General features: G+C 40.8%; 1 protein-coding gene across 1 annotated transcript; it reads right to left on the bottom strand.

Annotated features, from left to right (window-relative positions):
* Positions 1-8,184: 8,184 nt before the first annotated feature.
* ALG11 (ALG11 alpha-1,2-mannosyltransferase) lies at positions 8,185-21,663 on the bottom strand. Its single transcript, XM_089680333.1, has 4 exons — positions 21,541-21,663; positions 20,065-20,298; positions 16,008-16,933; positions 8,185-8,621 (listed from the first exon to the last, which is right to left on the bottom strand). The coding sequence occupies exons 1-4, from the start codon at positions 21,573-21,575 to the stop codon at positions 8,350-8,352; spliced, it is 1,467 nt and encodes a 488-aa protein (XP_089536459.1). The 5' UTR covers positions 21,576-21,663; the 3' UTR covers positions 8,185-8,349.
* Positions 21,664-21,987: the final 324 nt, after the last annotated feature.

Here is a 21,987-nt window from a genome sequence, read left to right as displayed (position 1 = left end):
CCTGAAGGCAGATATATCTTCCTTAAAGGTTCCTTAACCACTTCCTGACCGCAGATAGCCGAATGATGGCTTCACTGCGACCGGCCAGTTCTGGGAGGTCTTCATATGACGTCCTCCCAGAACTTGCTCTCCTGCACGCCCCCGGGAGCACGCACCCGGCGATCTCCGTTATTGCTGTGTCTTACCGACACAGCTGATCACATGATGTGGTAAAAGGCCAATCACAGAAGCCTTTTACCACGTGATCAGCCATGTCCTGATCACGTAGGAAATGCAATTGCTGGTTATCGGCTGCACTTTCCTCACGCTCTCGTCAGTTGTCAGAGGAGGGATCAGCACCGATCATCAGGGCACTGATGATCTCCCAATGCACAAATTAAAATAAATGGTAGCCTTTCAGACAAAATTATCATTAAAAATGGTACTAGACAAGGTTGTCCCCTATCCCCAATACATTTTATTTTAGCATTAGAAACTTTAATTCACATGATTAATCAAAACAACTCAATTCAAGGATTTCCCATTTCCAGGAGAATGTATAAGATCGCTGCTTATGCAGATGATTTGTTACTTTTCCTGTTTCAACCACATACATCAATTCCTAACTTAATGCAGACCTTTCAAGTTTTCAGCTATATATCCAACTTCAGAATTAATGTTAGTAAGTCAGAGGCACTCAACTTGTCGCTCTCATCTGAAAATCTTAGTTCCACACAACAGAATTGTTCTTTCCGATAAGAACAGAAAGCCATGAATTACCTAGGTATATGGTTCACGCCTACGTTAGAGAACCTTTACAGTCATAACTTTATCCCACTTTTGAGAAACATAGAACAAGATTTTAAAAATTGGAAGAACAAAAATTTATCCTGGTTTGACAGAGCAGCCATTATAAAAATGACCATCTTACCAAGATTGCTATATTGCATGCATGCTTTACCTATTAAATTATCATCTAGCTTTTTAAAAAGATTACTACAAAGGCAATTCATTTGGGCCCATGCATACACTTCTATTTGATCAACAGATCTAAACAGGTGGGAGGTATGGGCCTGCCGGACTTCAAACTATAATATTATGCTATACATTTGGCTAGAGTAGTGGATTGGCACTGTCACACTAAAAACAAAGATCGGATTGCACTAGAAGATTCTTCAATTGCTCTACCTCTCCAGTTTTTACGATGGATAGGTAAATCTTTCTATCACAAACAAATAGTTCAACACCCTACAATCGGAGCTACCTTAGAGATCTTTCACAAAGTCACAAGATCCTGGGATATAGCAAGTGTTCCAGGCCCCTTAACACCTATTGCCAACAACCCCGAGTTCCTACCAGGTCTATTTACAAACATTATACCACAGACATCTAAGGGCCTACCTTTACTAGCCACACATTGCATCTCGGCAAATGGTATGTTATCCAGGGATGCAATAAAAAGTGTGACAACATTCTGAACCACAAATAAAAAATTTCCTTTTCCAAAGCTCTTACTCAGTTAGAACCAACATGTCTTAAGGGAGCTGAGATAAAGAAAACTACATCTCTAGCATATTCATAGCTTCAAGCAAAAGCCAATGAGAAACCAGATAACTGTAACCTCCCTGGCGGTATTCCCGAGTGTAGCTCTCGGTAAAGTTTCAGCGCCACAAGCGGTAACCCTGAGCTACACTCGGGCTTACCATGCGGCGCTGCTCCGGGATCTGTTCTTCTCTTACCTTGTCCTGCGCTCCCGCGATGTCCCTCCTGCAGTGTCCCCTGTAATGTCCTCTGGCCGATGCCAGCACCTGTCTTCTGGGTTCCACCCCCTGCGACGTCGGTACGTACGGGGGATGGAACTGGCGGGAAATTTGAAAATGACAAAAAGTGACATTCACTAAATTCACTAAAATCACATAGTATAACATTACTGTATCAAACCATTTCACATACATTTTGTCCCGAGTGCTTTGTCCTGCGCCCTGCCTGCATTTTTACTGTTCTTTCTGCCTGGAAACTGAGAAACGTCCATGGCGTCCAAAAAGTGTCCCTTTAGGTCAAAAGGGGTTTTAGACCAGCTAGAGAACAGCGATAGTAAATCAGAACTACTTGCAGAATTATGATAATGATTCGTGGGGAAATTCATCATCAGACACTGAAAACGATTTTGCGACTTTGCTCAGTGATGTGCGAACTTAGCGCTCTATTTCAAATTTCAGTGTTTTTGGTTTGATTACATTATTGAATTCAATTTATTATTATATTATTTATGATTATTTATTAAATTATAATTCATGATTTCGTGTTTTTAAATTTTAACATACCCGGGATGTTTACTAGACTCTTGTTTGGACAGATTTCAGTGAGTTATTCCTAATAATTACAGGCCTACAATAAAAAAAAATACATATTTCCATGCAAAAAAATGTACCGCTTGGAGCACAGAAATACTGACATAATCAGACCGCTAGGGAGGCTAAACAGTTTTGGGAAAAATCACTAGACACAATTTCCTCAGATACACAATGGCTAAATGCTTGTTCTCTAACTCATAAATGTTCCCTCAGTACGAGATTGCAAGAGATGTCATATAAATTACTCACACAATGGTATGCTACACCTGACAGAGTTCAAAAATGGTGTCTCCAAATCTCAGACATGTGGTGGTGAAAGAGGCACTCTCTTACACATATGGTGGCAATGCCCTCTAATTTCACCCTTTTGGGATGATATCCGAACCCTTATTTTAAAAATCACTGGAACGGACCTAAACTTAGATGCCGCCTGCTACACATTTCCTCATTTTCTTAGAAAGTTTATAAGAACTCCCTGACAAAACACCTCCTTAACGCAGCCAAATCTCATATCCCAAATTCTGGAAAACAAAAGGAACGCCTACAATAAAAGACTGGCTACGGGAAGTGGACAAATTCCACCGCATGGAAGAAACCCTGACTATGACAAACGACCATCTGTCTAAATACCATAAAATCTGGAATACATGGTTCCTTTTCACTTACTCTCATTATTACAAAAATTACATGTCTTCATGATCAACCTATACTTTAATAACTAGAACACTAGATTATTTAGCTATATATCCATTGTCCCTTTTTTAAATAAGTTTTTTTCCCTTCTCCTATGCACGTATTTACTACATGATTCAGGAAAGATTGGACCATATCAGAGTTTTGACAATATATTATGTTTGAAATGTTTTGTATTCTACAATTGGTTAAATTTTATAATTATATTGTGATTCTTGTTAAGTATGTAAGAACTCTCAATGTATATTGCTCTTTGTGACAAAACTTTTTCCTTGTTGTCATGTTAGAATAATTTCAAATTTTTTCAATAAAAACTTAATTGTTAAAAAAAAAAAAGGTAGCACAATAAACATTTTTGGTGTGTATTCTTTAGTTTTACTTTGCACATTTGCTTAAAATTGCATTTTTACATTATTCAATCATGGTCATAGATGAAACTAGTGTAAGAATCCTTAGGATTAATATATAGTGGAACCTATGACACTGGTACAAACTGCAAGCAAATTGTGGCTGCAACTGTCATCAAGACCAATTTCCAGCTTAGCAATTAGAAGATAATTTGTTTTATTTCTTTAAAACAAAACTGTTTATGTACAACAAGTAAAATAAGTATTGAACATGTCACCTTTTTTCTCAGTAAATATATTTCTAAAGGTGCTATTGACATGAAATTTTCACTATACGTTGGTAACAACTCATGCAATCCATACATACAAAGAAACCAAAACAAATAAGTTCAGAAATTAAGTTATGTGGAATAGAATGGAATGACACAGGGAAAAGGTATTGAACACATGAAGAAAGGGATGTGCAAAAAGGCATGGAAAGCCGAGACACCAGTAGAAATCTATCAGTAATTAGAAAGCAATCATGCCTTGAGCATTGAATTTACTAAGAAAAATGGTGACATGTTCAATACTTATTTTACCTGCTGTATTTTGGAGGATTCTTTCCTGAACAATCTGTTTCATATCACACAGCAGCATTTCAATTATGTATAATGTTTTCGTTAAATGACAGTTTGCATTTTCATCAACCAGTATGTGCTTGGTTTTCTAATATGGTAACCTTTTTATCTGATTAAATATTTGTACTCGTATAGAATGTATGTCAATAGATTACCAAAAAATGACATGAATGCCTATGTTCAGCTTCTTGACTCTGTCTCAATCAAATATACTATATTGCCTAAAGTATTGGGTTGCCTGCCTTTACACGCACATGAACTTTAATGGCATTCCAGTCTTATTCCATAGGGTTCAATATTGAGTTGGCCCACCCTTTGCAGCTATAACAGCTTCAACTCTTCTGGCAAGGCTGTCCACAAGGTTTAGGAGTGTGTCTATGGGAATGTTTGACCATTCTTCCAGAAGCACATTTGTGAGGTCAGGCACTGATGTCGGACAAGAAGGCCTGGATCACAGTCTCCACTCTAATTCATCCCAAAAGTGTTCTATTGCACTGAGGTCAGGATTCTGTGCAGGCCAGTCAAGTTCCTCCACCTCAAACTCGCTCATCCATGTCTTTATGGAACTTGCTTTGTGCACTGGTGCGCAGTCATGTTGGAACAGGAAGAGGCCATCCCCAAACTGTTCCCACAAAGTTGGGAGCATGAAATTGTCCAAAATGTCTTGGTATGCTGACGCCTTAAGAGTTCCCTTCACTGAAACTAAGAGGCCAAGCCCAACCCTTGAAAAACAACCCCAAACCATAATCCCTCCTCCACCAAACTTTACACTTGTCACAATGCAGTCAGGCAAGTACTGTTCTCCTGACAAACGCCAAGCTCAGACACATCCATCGCATAGATACACAGAGAAGCGTGATTTGTCACTCCAGATAACTCGTCTCCACTGCTCTAGAGTCCAGTGGCGGTGTGCTTTACACCACTGCATCCGATGCTTTGCATTGCACTTGGTGATGTAAGGCTTGGATGCAGCTGCTTGGCCTTGGAAACCCATTCCATGAAGCTCTCTATGCACTGCTGTTGTGCTAATCTGAAGACCACATGAAGTTTGGAGGTCTTTCACTATTGACTCTGCAGACAGCTGGCGACTTCTGCGCACTGTGCGCTTCAGCATGCGCTGACCCGCTCTGTCATTTTACGTGGTCAACCACTTTGTGGCTGAGTTGCTGTAGTTCCCAGCGTGACCGTGGACTATTTAGTAGCAAGGGAATTTCACGGATGGACTTTTTGCAGAGGTGGCAACCTATCACGGTACCACACTGGAATTCACTGAGCTCCTGAGAGCGACTCATTCTTTCACGAATGTTTGTAGAAGCAGTCTGCATGCCTAGGTGCTTGATTTTATACACCTGTGGCCATGCCATGGAGGTGATGGAGGAACACCTGAATCCAATAATTTGGAGGGCTGGCCCAATACTTTTGGCAATATAGTGTAGCTTTAATCGCTATTTATAAATTGTGGTCTATAATAAAGGAATACACTCAAAACTAGCTTACAAATCCATGTACTGTATTTCAAGAAGATTTTCAAAGTAACCTTTTATATATGTCCTGTTAGGGTTGCACTTTGATCATTTAAGATGAACTTTGTGGGGGTTATTTACTAAAACTGGTGAGTGCAAAATGAGGTGCAGCTCTGCACAGAAACCAAAGCTTAACTGAACAAGCTGAAGTTAAAAGCTGATTGGCTGTCATGCAAAGCTGCACCAGATTCTGAGTGTTGCAGTTTTAGTAAATCCCTCCTTTTTGTCTTCAGTTTTTTCCTTGTATCAAAGAATGCATCCCAGGATCTCTGAGCTTTCGAGAGTAGGACACAAATGGCTGCCACAGATAACTAGGGACTGATGTTGGGGATGAACATTGTTGTTTTTTAGTCTTTGTACATGCTTCCTGACACTACACTACAGTCATACAGCATGTCATACATGAATGTTCACTTGCATTGAACAATGCAAAGGACATGACAAATACATTTATCAAAGTGACATACCTAAAGTATATCAGCATCTTATAATTGAAGTACCTGCACCAACATACAAATTCCTAGTTTAACCAGAAAGCAAAACTTTTTTTTTTGTGTGTTTGTTTTATAGCCGTGGACGCCAGGACAAGAAATGAGAGAAACTTGGGCCTTCGAGACAGGAAGACACAGACTTGACATGTGCGGTTCGTTTAGTTCCGAATCACATTTCGGACTAATTTTTTTGTTATTCGGAGATTCGAGTGTATCAGAGTAACGAATTACAAAAATAATGAATTTAAACGAATCCGAAATAATGAAATTAAATTCAGCCGAAAATCAAATAAAAAACAAAATCGAACAAACATTCGAAAACAAATTTAAAGCGGCGCTCCACCCAAAATTTTAAAGGTCTGGTCCTCCGCTCCCCGTTATTTTACGAATTGTTTTGAATTCGGTTGAAATATTCTTGATTTCGAACGACTTTTCGAATTTGGTTGAAATGTTTTTGAATTGAATTCGAATACGAATTGCCAAAACAAATCCCGAAAACGAATTGAACGAATTTACCGAATCCAACTACACGAAATTTGTTAAGATTTGGAAAACAATTTTTTTTGTTTTACACATGTCTAGCACAGACAGCCATTCTTGCTAATTAACTGAGCGGGGGGGGTCGGGATGGGAGTCAATGAGAAAAAATGCCTCTTACATTGGTGATCAGTGGAAAGAATGCAGTCTTTACAATGGTGGTCAGAATGCCACCTTACAGACAGCTAAAAAGATTGTGTCATGCAGTTCACTCTGCCAAGTAGCATTGGTCCTGGAACTATGCAGATCGTTCAGTTGGGAGGTCAATTATCCACAGCACAGGGAACAACTAGTAACCTCTGGAAGAACCCTGGAGTTCCACAGAACCCTGGTTGAGAAAGGCTGTTCTAACTTCTACTATAACAAAGCATAAAAATAAGGGGGTTCATTGCTGCCTCTGTTTACATTTATGTGGTTCAAAGATTCTTCCACTGTGTTGAACCTAGGTCATTGATGTCACAATCTAGGAATGTTCAGGAGATTGTTACAGAGAACAGCACCCCATTAGCACAGTTTTCTGCAGAAAACTAGAAATAGGCTTGAAACTCACTAAACTTAATAAAAGATTCACCTGGTTTCTTTACAAAGGGCAAGCAGGTATTGTAGGGTTTGTGCAGACGGGGGTCACAAAGTAGCATATGCAGGAAGCACCCTAACAAAGGATAAATTCAGCCAAACAGTTTATGCCCCGATGGGCCAGTTCACACCATAGAAACACAGTCCGCATGTGTTTCTGCATGCGTGCTTTTGATGTGTTCCGGAGCATTTTTTTCCTACCCTAAATAAGGACATGTGCGTTTTTGGTATGTTCTTGATGCGTTTTACTGCATTCCTGTACAGAAAAATGCAGCATGTTTTTTTTTTCTGGAACTAGAACACACTGGAACTGACTGCAGTGGTGTGAACTAGGCCATTGGAAACCATATAACCTACTATCCTTGTGTTTTTAATGGAGAAAAATAAATGCACTGGAATGCATATGGTGTGAATCAGCAATTAGAGTAACATTCACTGTTCTATGTAACAAAGCTTGCATGCAGTGTGTGATGCTATAGGTCTGCTTCCTTTGTGGTAATGTAGGCTACATTCAGCAGATCAAGAGGGAGAGGCAGTTATGTCTACTAGTCTAGCCAATAAAGTGTACATAGATGGCCATAGTGAGAGGACAAGTATACATGGCAAGGCTGATACATGTAAACCTCAGTTTAATATACTTTATTTATAATGCAACCCTATAGCTGTTGTAAAGGATACTTTTTATTTTCTTAATGTAACAAGAAATGGTATAGCACGGAGTGGCTTGAACCTCCTCTTATGGGGTCCCCCGCCAGTGCTCCTGGCTTCTGCATTCTGTGTGTGCCCCATAGCAATCTGCTTACTCCAGAGATGGGCTGTGTGCGTCTGTTCATACACACACAAAACAGCGTGGCTCGGCAATGCCCCCCACTCCCTCCTCACAGGAACCAATGACTCCGCTGCTGATTCTGTGGCCTATGAGGAGAGGAACTGAGACCAGCGCCACTGTAGATGGGCACAGCACTAGATTGAGATAGGACCCAAGTAAGTATCAGGAGGTGAGGGGACGATACAACTACTGGGACATTTTTAACCTTAGAAAAAGCATTGCAGTAAAAAATATCTCGCTTTTATAACCACTTTATTATATACTTAAAGGTGTGTTTTTTTTTTTTTTTTTTTTTAGGAGTTGCACAATTACAACAGACCATTTTATATCATACAAAAATATTTACACGTTGCCCCCCAGTTTCCAAGCACATATACATAAAATGGCAAATAACAGTATATTACTTAAATAGTAAATCAGTAGCAGAAAGAAAGTTTGCTTCAAACTCCTGGTCTGAGAATCTAGAGACGGACTGTCGTGCATTCTGTCTGATCTGCAGTCTTTTGTGTTCAGGCAGACACAAGATGTGCTCCATAGCGGAAGCAAAGGTATCCTCGCTGTCAGCAAGGAAGCCAGTTTCTTGTCCTTCATACGGCACTACAATGTCTAGTTTGGGGCCTCCAGAGTTGTGAGCCAGAATTATTGTCCCAGCTGCCATACATTCCACCACTCCTGTAGATCAAAACAAAATCAGATCAAGTTAGATTCAATGTGTCAGCAAGGTACTCAAGACATCCATATGAACAAACTGGAAAAAAAACTACTTCTAAGTCCTGCAAGTTATTAGAAATTACACATACAGACCAGGTCTCTCCACATACATATTAATTAGGTTATTGTTTTTCTTATTGGCTAATTGCTTCCCAGCTGGTTTCTTCCTATCATGACACTGGGACTGATCATGTGACTATAGCAGGCAGCCCCACCCATTCAAGGAAAAAGTGAGTTATGTGCAGGTGCTAGTTTCTAACAAAAAGCAGGAGCCAACAGTCTGCAATGAAGTTTACCAACCACTTTGCACCATACACCAATCAGCAGTAATGACTGACAGGAAAAGTAATAACATTGATTATCTTATTACAATGGCATCTAAAAGTGGGTGGGATATTATGCAGCAAGTAAACATGTTGTCCCTGAATATATGTTGAAAGCAGAAAAAATGGAAATCACAGTTCACTGTGTATGGGGCGGAGTAGCCATAGACTGGTCAGGGTGCCTATGCTAACCTGTGCCCATAGTCAAAATCGCCTACAATGGGCATGTGAGCATCAAAACTGAACCATGGAGCAATGGAAGAAGGTGGCCTGGTCTGATGAATTCAAGAATGGTTTGAGGAACACCACAAGGAGTATGAGGTGTTGTCTTGGCCTCCAAATTCTCCAGCTCTCAATTTAATCAAGCATTTGTGGGATGCTTGCCTACCTTGCAATTTACAGGACTTAAGGGAACTGCTTCTAATGACTTGGTGCCAGAAACCAGGGCATACCTTCAGAAGTCTAAAGGAACCTAGTAAAAGGGGACCTACTAAAAATATTAGGTGGGTGGTCAAAGTTATGGCTGATCTGTGTATATGCTTTATGCAACACCAGACTGTACCCTCTTTCCTTCTCAAAATTAATGGACATACCTCAAGCGTTATTTCACCTTTACAAAAAGAAAAACAAAAAAATAAACCTGATCTATGCCGAGAAGGGGCGCCTGTAGAAAAACTGCGCAGCTCTGACTAAAGTTGAATAGTGTTCTTGCTATAGGTGTAGGCCATTTACATACAAAATAGAGTGATGCGAGCAAGGAAGCTCACATCCAAAGAGGTCCCAGGCAAGGACAAACCGCAACATGAAAAAATACAAAATTTTATTAGTTTTACAAAATATTCAATATATTAAGATCAAAAGACCTTCACTGAACACCAATAAAAAACAAGTGACAACGTTGTCAAGTGTTATAATAACATGGCCTGGGCTCCCAGGCACACAAGAACATTCACACAGGTGCTAGCAACAATACGGATATAGCAGCAGTAGGAAATCACAATGTCATTAGGCCCGCGCTCCAGGCTGCACCATGCGGATTTCTATTCTGCCACCCCATGCTGGCTGCTAGTGCTGGGCAACGCGACCAATTTACATTGGACTAATTACATTGCATCGCACTTGCTATAAATATGTGAGTGCTAATTAAAGCTTTGGACCCTTAACTGGAGATCCACGGTGTGCTGGTGACATTCTTCCCACTTGAGTCTTTTTGGTTCCAGCCGAAGGTCGCTACAGCACCCATTTATGCGTACAGCTAACCTCGGCTGCAGGAATGTGTGCATTGGGATTATGCTATCTTAATTTGCATTGAGACACCACAGACCAAGCCACAAGCAGGCATTCAAACACAGACAGCCAAGACCATCCAAGCTGAACCTATATTACCTGGCGTGGTGAACTGTAACTTATGTATACATTGGGTGACACCAACATCGGGAGGTTTCCGGGACTGTGATTGCTCTGTAGAGCTTATGGCTTACCTTAACCGTGAATAGACGTTATGTCTGTGTTGCTCCCGCTGCTTTTTGCTGGTAAAGTGGTGCTGCACTTCAGCTTGCTGCCTTTGCCATTTAATCTCTGCCTATCCTTTGTACCTTTGGCTTTCCTTGTGGCGATGCCATTGCGGCTACCAGCATAGCCCTACAGATCAGCATTATTTGATCCAGCATTTAGACACTAGGTTTTCCTGTCATTGCAGATCCATCACATGGCCAAACCCTAGCATGCTCAGCTGTTCATAGACTTTAGATTTATGATGCTATATGTGGCCCATTGACTTTATAGTATGTATGGCTCATACTTATTCATATCTGAGCACTGCTATTACCCAAGGAATCCTCAGTCTAAACAGTCAGATATGAATATTTACCATTTAGCTCTAGACTGACTAGCCATATGGACTCCCTGTGGATCATTCAAACAATTAGCTGCCACTGGCCTCAATTTATTTCTTACTGCTGCTATATCCGTATTGTTGCTAGCACCTGTGTGAATGTTCTTGTGTGCCTGGGAGCCCAGGCTATGTTATTATAACACTTGACAACGTTGTCACTTGTTTTTATTGGTGTTCGGTGAAGGTCTTTTGATCTTAATAGATTGAATTTTTTGTAAACCTAATAAAATTTGTATTTTTTCATGTCACGGTTTATTCTTGCCTGGGACCTCTTTGGATGCGAGCTTCCTTGCTCGCATCACTCTCTTTTCTCTTTAAATGTTTAGGTCTCAAGAACACCACCTTTAATTTTGATGAGTTGGCAGTTAATTTTGTTGTATATATCCCACAGTGGTTCCTGTTTTTATTTGTTAATTAGTAGGCCATTTACATACCTCTCAAATCTTGTCCAGAAAACTCCCAGAGATGGCATCATTGCATCCTACCTGGTTGCTAGGACATTGCCAAGACACTCCTCACCCGTTACGGCTCACCCCCACCATTACAGGGGCGAGCTCTCAAACCCCGGCACATGTGTATTCCACTATCTCCTCTGTCACACCATCACTGAGCTTGGAGCTACTGCAACAGGGGGGAGAGAGCACATGCAAGGGAGTCTGAAGCAGCCAGACGTATCTTAACAACAAGACATGATGGGATGGTGCCATCTCTGGGAGTTTTTCGGTTAGGCTTTGGGAGGTATTTATTTATTACAGGTACTTATATAGCGCTGTCAATTTGCGCAGTGCTTTACATATATATTATACATTCACATCAGTCCCTAACCCTCAATGGGTGTACAATCTAAGGTCCCTAACTCACATTCATACATACACATACTAGGGACAATTTAGACAGGATCCAATTAACCTACCAGCATGTCTTTGGAGTGTTGGAGGAAACCCATGCAGGCACAGGGAGAACATGCAAACTCCAGGCAGCTAGTGCCATGGTTAGGATTCGAAGCAACGACCCTAGTACTGCCAGGCGGACGTGCTAACCATTTAGCCACTGTGCTGCCTACACCTATAGCAAGGGCACCATTGAACTTTGGTCAAGACTGCACATTTTTTTTATAAAGGTGAACTAACCCCTTAACAGAACGCATAGACGGAACAGAAGAATGACAAAGTATGACCAGGCCCTCATTGAATAAGCTGTCATGATGTAAAGCTGAACTCCACGCATATATAAAAAGGCAAAATATAAAGAAGCTCTGTATTCAACAATGCATTATTAAATGCAAGCAGTGCAAGTACCTGAATTATATTTCCATTAGCATCTTGCAATCCATGACAGAGTTTTACAGGATTGCAGCAGAGAAAAAAACATGTCTGCAGTTCTGCCAGACAGGGCTGTGATGTGTGGCAGATACAGCTAGTAAAATAAGCATTGAACACGTCACCGTTTTTCTCAGTAAATAAATTTCTAAAAGGTGCTATTGACATGACATTTTCCCCACATGTCAGTAACAACCCAGGCAATCTATACATAAAAAGAAACAAAAAAATAATAAGTTCAGAAATTAAGTTATGTGTAATAAAATGGAATGACACAGGGAAAAAGTATTGAACATATGAAGAAAGGGAGGTGCAAAAAGACATGGAAAGCCATGACACCAGAAGAAATCTATCAGTAATTAGAAAACAATCCTGCCTCTTGTCAGTACAAATTAATATCAGCTGATTCAGTCCCAACTGATGGCCTATAAAAAGATATTTCATTACCAAGGTGTCACACAAGAAACATCTCATGATGGGTAAAATTAAAGAGCTCTGTCAAGACCTTATTGTTGCAAAACATACTGATGGTATTGGTTACAGAAGGATTTCTAAACTTCTGAATATTCCATTAACCCCTTGACGCCGACGTAACACAAATATGCGGCCTCACAGACCTGGGCTTTTTTCCGTGGGGCCGCATATTTGCGTACCTGTCTTTGTGCTGGGAGCGCGCCGCGGTGTCACTGAGAGCCCCGGGTCCCGTTCTAACGATCGGGACCCGGGACTCCCGATTCCGGGTCACGTGATCGCTGTGATAGCTTCTGATTGGCTATCACAGTGATCAATCACTGTGCAGCCCGGCCCCCTTGTTTTCTCTCTCTCTCTATGAATGGAGAAGAGAGATACATTGTATCTCTTGAACTCCTGACATAGAGAGATAAAAAAAAAGTTTGTAAAAAAAAAAAAAAAAAGATAAATAATTAAAAAATAAAAGAAAAAATAAAGAAAAATACCTAGATCAAGGTTTGATCTAGTTCAGTACCAGGGTTAGTGTTTGGGTCAAGGTCAGGGTCAAAGGTCAGGGTCAAGGGCAAAGGTCAGGGTCAAAGGTCAGGATTTAAAAAAAAAATTGGTGTCAGTTAGTGTTAATGTCAATGTCAGTGACAGTGTGTTTTATGTAAAAAAAAAAAAAAAAGAAAAAAAAAAAAGACAAAAACAAAATGCGCACTGTTGTTTCTGGACTGTACTACGGGTACAAACAACAAATAACATACGCATATATGGTATCGCTGCGATCGCCAAGAACTGGAGAATGTATTTTGGGTTGTTCTTTGGTGGTAGGTTATGGTCGTAACAAGAAACACACAGTTAAATTAAAAAAAATGATTTTTTTTTACCATTTTGGCCCAGTTTTCCTTTAATAATAACAAAAAAATTAGGAGCTATCCATTACCATTTACCACCAAATGAAAGCCCAATTTGTCCTGAAAAAAAACAAAGGTATAATCCACCTGGATGTACAAAGTAGTTGTGATGATATGTACGGTTTTACTAACACGTCAACGTTGCAGAATTGTGCTTAGGCATTTAGATTTGTTTTACCCTTAGGCGTGAAGGGGTTAAGCACTGTTGGGGCCATAATGGAAAGAACATAATTTCACCATAAACTTACAAAGACAAAATAAAAATAAATATGGCAACCTATTTTACCTGCTGTGTGTGCAATCCCAGGACTAAATATACACAAATATGAAAATTGGCAGGCAAAACAACCCTCATATATATGTATTTTGTTTGTTTATTTAGCGGTTTGCCTGGAATTCAGTATGAACAGTCTGCTAGTTTTGGCCTTCTTCAGCCATTTGTGAACATAATGCTTGTCTGACAAAAGCCTCCAACTATAGTGGCCCTCTCTCGCACTGTAGCTTCACTGTCTCTGCCAACAGGGCCTTCATTGACCTTTTTTCCCCCTAAATTTCTCAGTCAGATATTAAGAGGACAGACTCTTTAACCAATTCAATACTGGGCAATTTTTCACCTTCCTGCCCAGGCCATTGTTCACGTTTCAGCGCTCGCACACTTTGAATGACAATTGCGCGGTCATACAACATTGTACCCAAACTAAAATTTTATCATTTTGTTCACACAACTCGAGCTTTCTTTTGGTGGTATTTAATCACTGCTGGGGTTATTTTTTCTAAATTAACAAAAAAAGACCAAAAATTTTGAAAAAAAACAAACAAAAAAAAACACGTTTTTCTTTGTTTGTGTTATAAAAAGTATACAAATAAATAATTGTTCTTCATAAATTTAGGCCAAGATGTATTCTGCTACATGTCTTTGGTGAAAATAACCCAAATTAGGATGTATTATTTAGTTTGTAGGAAAGTTATAGAGTTCACAAACTATGGTATAGATCTGAAAATTGATCAATCCTGAAGTACTGACGGCCAATCTAATTTCTTGAGGTCAAAGAATGTCAGAACAGTACAGATATCCCCAAATGACCCCTTTTTGCAGAGTAGACAGTCCGACGTACTTCATAAGAGGCACGGCGAGTTTTTTGAAGTTGTATTTTTTTTGTCATAATTTTTCAGAAAATGAAAAAATTAAAAAAATTATTTTCACTATTTTTTTTTTTACACTGTCACCAGTGCAGTACAGCATCTTCATATAACTGGCATGGCGGTTAACAGGGACACTGACTGGTAACAGTATGAAGAAAAAAATATATAAATTTTTTTAATTTTTTTATTATTTTTAATTTTTTATTACATTTTTTTTTTGAAGATTTTTTTTTTTTGAAGATTTTTTTTTTTTTTATATTTTACTATGACCAAAGTAGTACAATGTTACCATAGTAACATTGTACTACTATGGGGAAGTGATCAGTATTTTTTTTTTTTTTTTTTACACAATTTGCTTATAGCAAAGAATTACTTTGCTATAAGCAAGCATTTACCTGAATGACATCGATTCATTCAGGATTTTTTTTTTTTTGTGCTTAGCTGTGATTTGGCCACAGCTAATCACATGACATGTGCATGTGACCTGCTGTGACCATTCACAGCTAGGCACTAGTATACAATGGATGGCATGAATGAAGCCATCCATTGTATACAACTGTCATGTGACCTGCTGATTGGTCACATGGTACCGGCAACGAGGGCCGGTACTCAGATCTGTCATCGGCTGTGTCTGAGGTACACGGCCAGTGACAGATGGCGCTGCTGCGTGGCTCTGCAACCGCGCATGTGCGGGAGGACGCCAACGGCGTACACCCCGGAAAGCTAAAGCATTTTTGCGGCTATAGGCCACGGCTAAATGGTTAAAGGTTACATTGACTTTTGAATAAAATAGACTATAAAAGTTAAAAAAAACATTGTGCAGCTTTGAGGGAGGAAAGCTCCTGTTTTTGTGATGCTGGGGCAAACACTCAAAGTATGGCATGTCCTAGCCACAAGTCAGCATGGGGGGGGAATGCCAGGCTTTGGGGTGGCACAAACAGCCTACAAGTATGGCAATTACATTAAGCAACATTTTCTTTAAAGCTATACAGCTTTTTTATTTTTCACCCTACTGAGGCCCTTTGACTGCAAAATCATTTTTAAACACTTCTATGCCTGCTATATAAAACTATTTATGAGGTTCCGTCTCCTGGCGTAATACTTGCTTCCTCAATGTACAGGGGTACGCATGTCCATTCATGCATACCCCCATTCATTGAGGAAGCATGCAAAATCAAATTTTATTAAGCAATGAATTTAGCCTTTAAAGCTTGGGCTTTAAAAAAAATTGCTAACTTGTAAGTATGAATAGTTATTCTATTACTAAATATTAACTTTTTTAAATGTAGTCACATTCTTACCAATTCCAAAGTGCTCATTCCACATGGTGTGCAACCCAATGGTGGCTTCACTAAGGCATCTCTTCAGTTCATCAAAGGGAATGTTTACTTTAAACTCCACAGGAACTCCCAAGTCTTTGCTGAGCTTCTTTAGCTCTTCCACGCGAAGTTCATCTTGCTTGTTGCGGCATCCACCAACCAAAATGAGCTTTAGGTCTGCTTGTTCGTCTGGTGACTTCCGTTCCAACAAAATTCTGAAAGCTCGAATCTGCAGAGGGTGGTCCTTCTCTGGCCTAAATTGGCCAATAGACACAATGGAGTGCCCCTTCCTCTTTTGCTCCACCTCCAGACTAATATCTAAAAATGTCTGCACATCACAAGGTGGATAAACTATGCTCGTGTGTTCACTACATTTCCATAAATCCAGGATGTGGTTAAAGGTCCATGTAGAGTTAACCATCACCAAATCACTGCACGAGCCAACCCATCCATAAAGCCAAGCAAATAGATAATAGTAGATTAACTTTAGTCTGCTCAGCACAGGATTGTTGGAGATGATGGCAGAGTTGTTGAACCTAGCACGGTGGTCGCGAACTACAGACAACATATCTGTGCTGATAGTTGGATAGTGCACATAACAGCCCACACGACAACCCCCCAAATATTTAAACAGCGGCAATGTAAATGCATAGCCCATGGAATCAATATAAATATCAGGAACACATTTTGTCAGTGCTTCCCACCCAAGAACAATGGAGCCCAAGCTCTGACCCAGCAGGGTGAAATGTGGGTAAAGTCGGTCTTCCACAAGGTTTCGCTTTTCCAGGAATATGAACTTTACAGGATATGACAACTTGATGTTAAATCTCCCGGTGGCTCCATTTAGAATCTGCTCTCCAGATACATCTTTGTCTCCTGTATAGACAACGTACACAGAGTTCTTGTACCTACATAAGAAAACATTAAAGAACTGAAAATTAACAAACAGCAGTCCTTGTGTAGAAATGTATGCATCAAAGAGTACAAAAAGTGTCCTAGTTTCCATAGCAACCAAGTTTCTGCTGACAAAGTCAGTTTAGAGGATGATGAAACACACTATGATTGGTTCTTTGAAGCCATTTGCTTTCACGTGCTTTAATAAGAATGGGTGCTGCTTTATATTCATTTACTTTAAGGACTGTTAACAGGTGAGATAGATATAAAAATAAAGAAGCCCATAAACAGGCACACAAGACCAGTCAACATGTCTCAGCTTTGGACAGACTCGTCTGCAACAAATACTTCTATACCGGTACAAAGGATTCTGCGCCTGTCCAAAAACTTGTAAACCTTCCTTTTCACTTTGGATAAAGTAAACTGAGGGTCAGTTTTTATTTTGCCATTTAGATCTCATTTAGGAGATTTCTCTTTACTTCCTGTCCTATAGCCAAAACAGGAAGTAAGGGGAGATCTCAATCCCTGGCTTTCACCAGAATTTTTTTCCCTATTGGAAGATTTTCTCTCTATTCCTGTCTTGGCGACAAATCAAAAGTTGGGATTTCTTATTATTTCACTCTCAGTAATAATAAAAAAATCAGGATAAATAGAGGGTGAATCTCCCTAACGGGGGCACAGACAGCAATAAAAACCAGACAGCTAATCTAATCCCCCTCCAGTCTATCCAAAACTAAGCTGTGCCTTAAGTTATAACTTAACGTTGAATACATTGTTATTGAGATTTTCAAGAAGAAAGGTAGTGCAGGGAATACATTTAGATGTCAATGAATTCTAAATCGTATGAAATTAACTAGATCACAATGATGTGTTCCATAGCATTAACCCTGAAAACTATCCATGTATTCCCATGTTGTAGAGAGCCTTGTGGTGATAACAGATAAGGAATACTTCTAAAAATGGGCTCTAGGTGGAGAGAGAAGAAAAATCAAAATTAAAATATAGAAACAAAATGTGTAGAGAAAGTAAGTGCAAGAAAAAAAGCGTAAGAGTCCTGGACTGGGAATCTAAAGTGGAAGTAAACCACAAAAAAAAAAAGTCCCCTGAAGCATAATAGCATTGCATTCTATTAAATTATGAACTACTTACTTTAAAACAAAACCCTCACTGCTGACAGGGCTTCCATCTTCACCCAATCTTCCTTACAGGTTCACGGGATCCGGCCGTTTGAACGGCCGAGCCACAATAATGTCACTCCTGTGCGTGAGTCACACCTGTGGCATGCCGTCCACTGAGAGCACTGTGCACATGTGCCGGTGACGTCACGGATGCTACTGAAGTAAATGTTTCCTAAATGTGCACCGTTTAGGAGATATTCACTGTACCTACAGGTAAGGTTTAAAGCTGGGGAAAACAGAGAGCATAGGCTGACCTGATACCCATGTATGACCTGTGCGAGAGGCTGCTGACCCTAGCTGCAGGACACATAAAATCTTGCAGAGGGCCACGATCATTAGTTGGGAAAACCTGTGCACTAAACTAGGGAACAATTGGTGTGCATATATTTATTGTACTAGATTTAAAGCCATTTAGTAAGGATATCACCCATTATAGGGATTATGCTAGCAGGGCAGCTAGGAATACCATTGTGAAGATAAATGAATAAGCGAAAGGCAAAACTTTTTTTTTTTTTAAGTTAGGGAGATCTCTATTTCTCCTGTTTACCATTATCATCAAAATTGAAAGTAAAAGAAAATCCTAAATTTTTGGTTGTCCCCAGAACAGTAAGAGGAGAAATCTCCCAATGGGGACACTAGTTCTGGTGAACTGGGGGGACCCAATGGAATCCCTTAATTTGCAGGGATTTCCTTTCATTTCCTGTTTTGGCTATGAGACAGGAAGTGAAGGGAAATCACCCCGATGGGACACAGATGGCAAAAAAAAAAAAAAAAAAAAAAAAAAAAAAAAAAACCCTTACGGGTTATAATCCTCCCTTACTCTATCCAAAGTAAAAAAAAAAGGTTTGGTCTATAGTTCTAGTAAATAAGTATGTCGGTATATTACTAAATACTAATACAATAAGTGATAAATAACCCCAGACGCCAAATTATACTTTCTCCCCTGAAAGTCACAAATATACAGTCCAACTCTTATTCAGCGTCTCTATGTCAAAAATACTAATTGTGCATATGTCTTCTACATCACAAGTGATAAACTCCTCTTCCTCCACTTAATACCCTCAAAAAAATAAATCACATATAGTGCATTATCCAAAACGCATGATATCCAATACAAAAAAAAAAAAACGCACTTACAAAATGAGTGCAAATGTGTAAAACATTCCACTCCACCACGTGTCCACGTCTAACCTTCTGTCATCCTTACTCTTACACTCTTAAAATTAGGAAGGGCAATCGCAAAATCCACCTTCCTTCGTAGTTGAACGCCTATATTCGTCCAATTTCGTATGGGCAATGCACCTCCGAAGGAATTATATATAGTGTCATATCTCCACAATAGCGTATGTGCTCCCCTCACTTCAAACAAAATATTCCCAGTGTTGGTGAACACACTGACCACCACCTCCTATCTCATGCACCTTACTGAATGATAAAGTCCACTTGCACAAAGAGGGGGGCTCTTCTCACTCCACAACGTATCCGATTCCAAATAGCCATTTTTTTGAGGGTATTAAGTGGAGGATGAGGAGTTTATCACTTGTGAAAGAAAGAAGAATAGAAGACATCTGTACAATTGTTTTTTTTTTTGTTTTTTTTTTACACAGAGACTGAATAAGTGTTGGACTATATATTTGTCTATAGTTCTACTTTAAAGCCAGGTAGGCTGGGTATGGAAGGTTCCTTTATTGGGAGACAAGCACTGGTATACAGTAATCACTAGAAACGAACTCTGATGAAGAAGGGATGCCCTTCGAAACGCGTCAGCTGTACTCTGAGTGTCTAACCCTATGATGGGACTCGCGCAGGCTGCCTAATGCTCAAGTCCCTCTGAGAACTTACATGCCTAAATTACTTTGCTGTTTGTATCATTTTGTATTTAATAAAATTTGGTTACTGAGGTAATGCTCAAGGTTGGTGCGCTTTTTGTTTTGTTTCGCTTTGCAATACAGTAATCACTCACTTACCTCTTCTGTAACGCTCGGAGAGCACACCAAAGAACCCTCTCCCCTCCTCCTCCTGCATTACAGTATGGATGGAAAAATGCAACTACTTTCTGTGCCTGGCCATTGCTGCTTAACTGCACAGATGACTTTTTCTTTTGGGCAATCCAAAGCCGAAGGCAACACAGAAGAATTCCCAGCAGAAGCGTGGCTGTGATACTGGCAATAAGAGCCGGAATGAACAAGGACGTCAAAAGTCTGCAGAGAAAAATAGTTCATAAAGCATTACTAAACAAACACTTCATGACTATACACAACACATGTGATTCTCCCTGTCGCAGTCTGTATATCTAAAAGGCAGAATACCGTATTTTTCGCTCCATAAGACGCACTTTTTCCCCCCCCCAAAAAATGGGGGAAAATGTCTGTGCATCTTATCGAGCGAATATGGAGTGGCCAGCCCAGTATTCAACCCATCGCCACCATGTTAGAATACCGGGCCGGCCGCTTGTGCAGATGAATCTTCTCCTCAGTCTTACCTGTTGCTTGGTCCAGCGGTGACCTGTTTTCACTGGCTGTCTTCTCTCTTCAGTGCGGGCACCCAGCTGTCGGCTTCACAGCCAGGTACCCACAGCGCATGCGTGAGAAATGCTGTGCTTTGTGAATAGCCCCGTAGTCTTCTGGGACCAGTCACGTGTCCCACAAGACTATATGGGGGGGGGGATGGACAACTCCCCCCCCTCCCCACAGGTCCGCAGTCTCTGGTCATCTCCTGCGCCAGTCCCTAACCCTCAAGGGATGTACAATCTAAGGTCCCTAACTTACATTCATTCATACACGTACTAGGGACAATCCTCTGGAACTCACTACCCCAATCCATCAGACTGTCACCTACTCTCCTCTCCTTTAAAGACCCACCTCTTCAGGGAAGCCTACCCTGCCCTCACCTAACTGCCGATCTCCTCCACTCCATCCCCCACAGCCATTTCCTTCTGTACCACTATCCCCCCTCCTAGATTGTAAGCTCCAAGGAGCAGGGCCCTCGAACCCCTCGTGTATTGTATCGTCTATTGTATTGTCTCCCACTGTAATGTTCATCGCTGAGCAACCTTTTTGACGCTATATAAATACTGTATAATAATAATAATTTAGACAGGAGCCAATTCACCTACCAGCATGTCTTTGGAGTGTGGGAGGAAACCAGAGTACCTGGAGGAAACCCAGGCATGCACAGGGAGAACATGCAAACTCCAGGCAGGTGGTGCCATGGCTTGGATTCGAACCAACGACCCTAGTACTTCCAGGCAGAAATGCCACCCATTCAGCCACTGTGCTGCCCATTTCTATTCGGAGACACATGGACTGCTGAACACTGGGAGCTTTCTGTGGTATGTAGAAAAAGGAAATAGAACAGTGCCCAGGCTAACCAGCATCTCTGTACAGGAGAGACCACTGCAGCCGGGCACAGCCCCCTCACTGCCCTCTATCAGGGGGTCTCACCTCATCAGCCCGCACATACACAGCACTCCAGCCATGACTGGCGATCACAGCTTCACACGTCACCACAACAACGCCACCATCCGGCGTTGACGCTGATTGGCGGCGCTCCTACCGCACGCCTATAACGTGCTAACGTCAGCAGAGACAACCAGGAAGTTTCCCGCACGTGATTGTAGCAAGCCCATGACTAAACACAAAAGGGGCGCGGCTTAAGCCTAGAGAGGAAACTGAGGGCGTGTCTGAGAAGAATGACAGCTGAGAGGGGGGATTTCAGCTTGGGGGGCGTTTCAAAGCGTGACGTTAAGGGCGTGGCTAGAGCTTAGATACAGGGCGTGTCTGAGTAGAATGACAGCTTAAGGAGAAGACTGGAGCGCGGAGTTGGTTCCGTGCCGTAAAAGCTGAGGGGCTGAGTTACAGCATAGATAGAGCCAGTTTAGATGGCGTGTC

This window comes from Staurois parvus, unplaced genomic scaffold (assembly GCF_062004578.1).
Source record: "Staurois parvus isolate SC_StPar_1 unplaced genomic scaffold, SC_StPar_1.0 ptg000242l, whole genome shotgun sequence".
In the NCBI taxonomy this organism is placed as follows: domain Eukaryota; kingdom Metazoa; phylum Chordata; class Amphibia; order Anura; family Ranidae; genus Staurois; species Staurois parvus.
The sequence above is the reverse complement of the archived record's forward strand: the minus strand, read 5'-3'. Positions and strand labels throughout refer to the sequence as shown.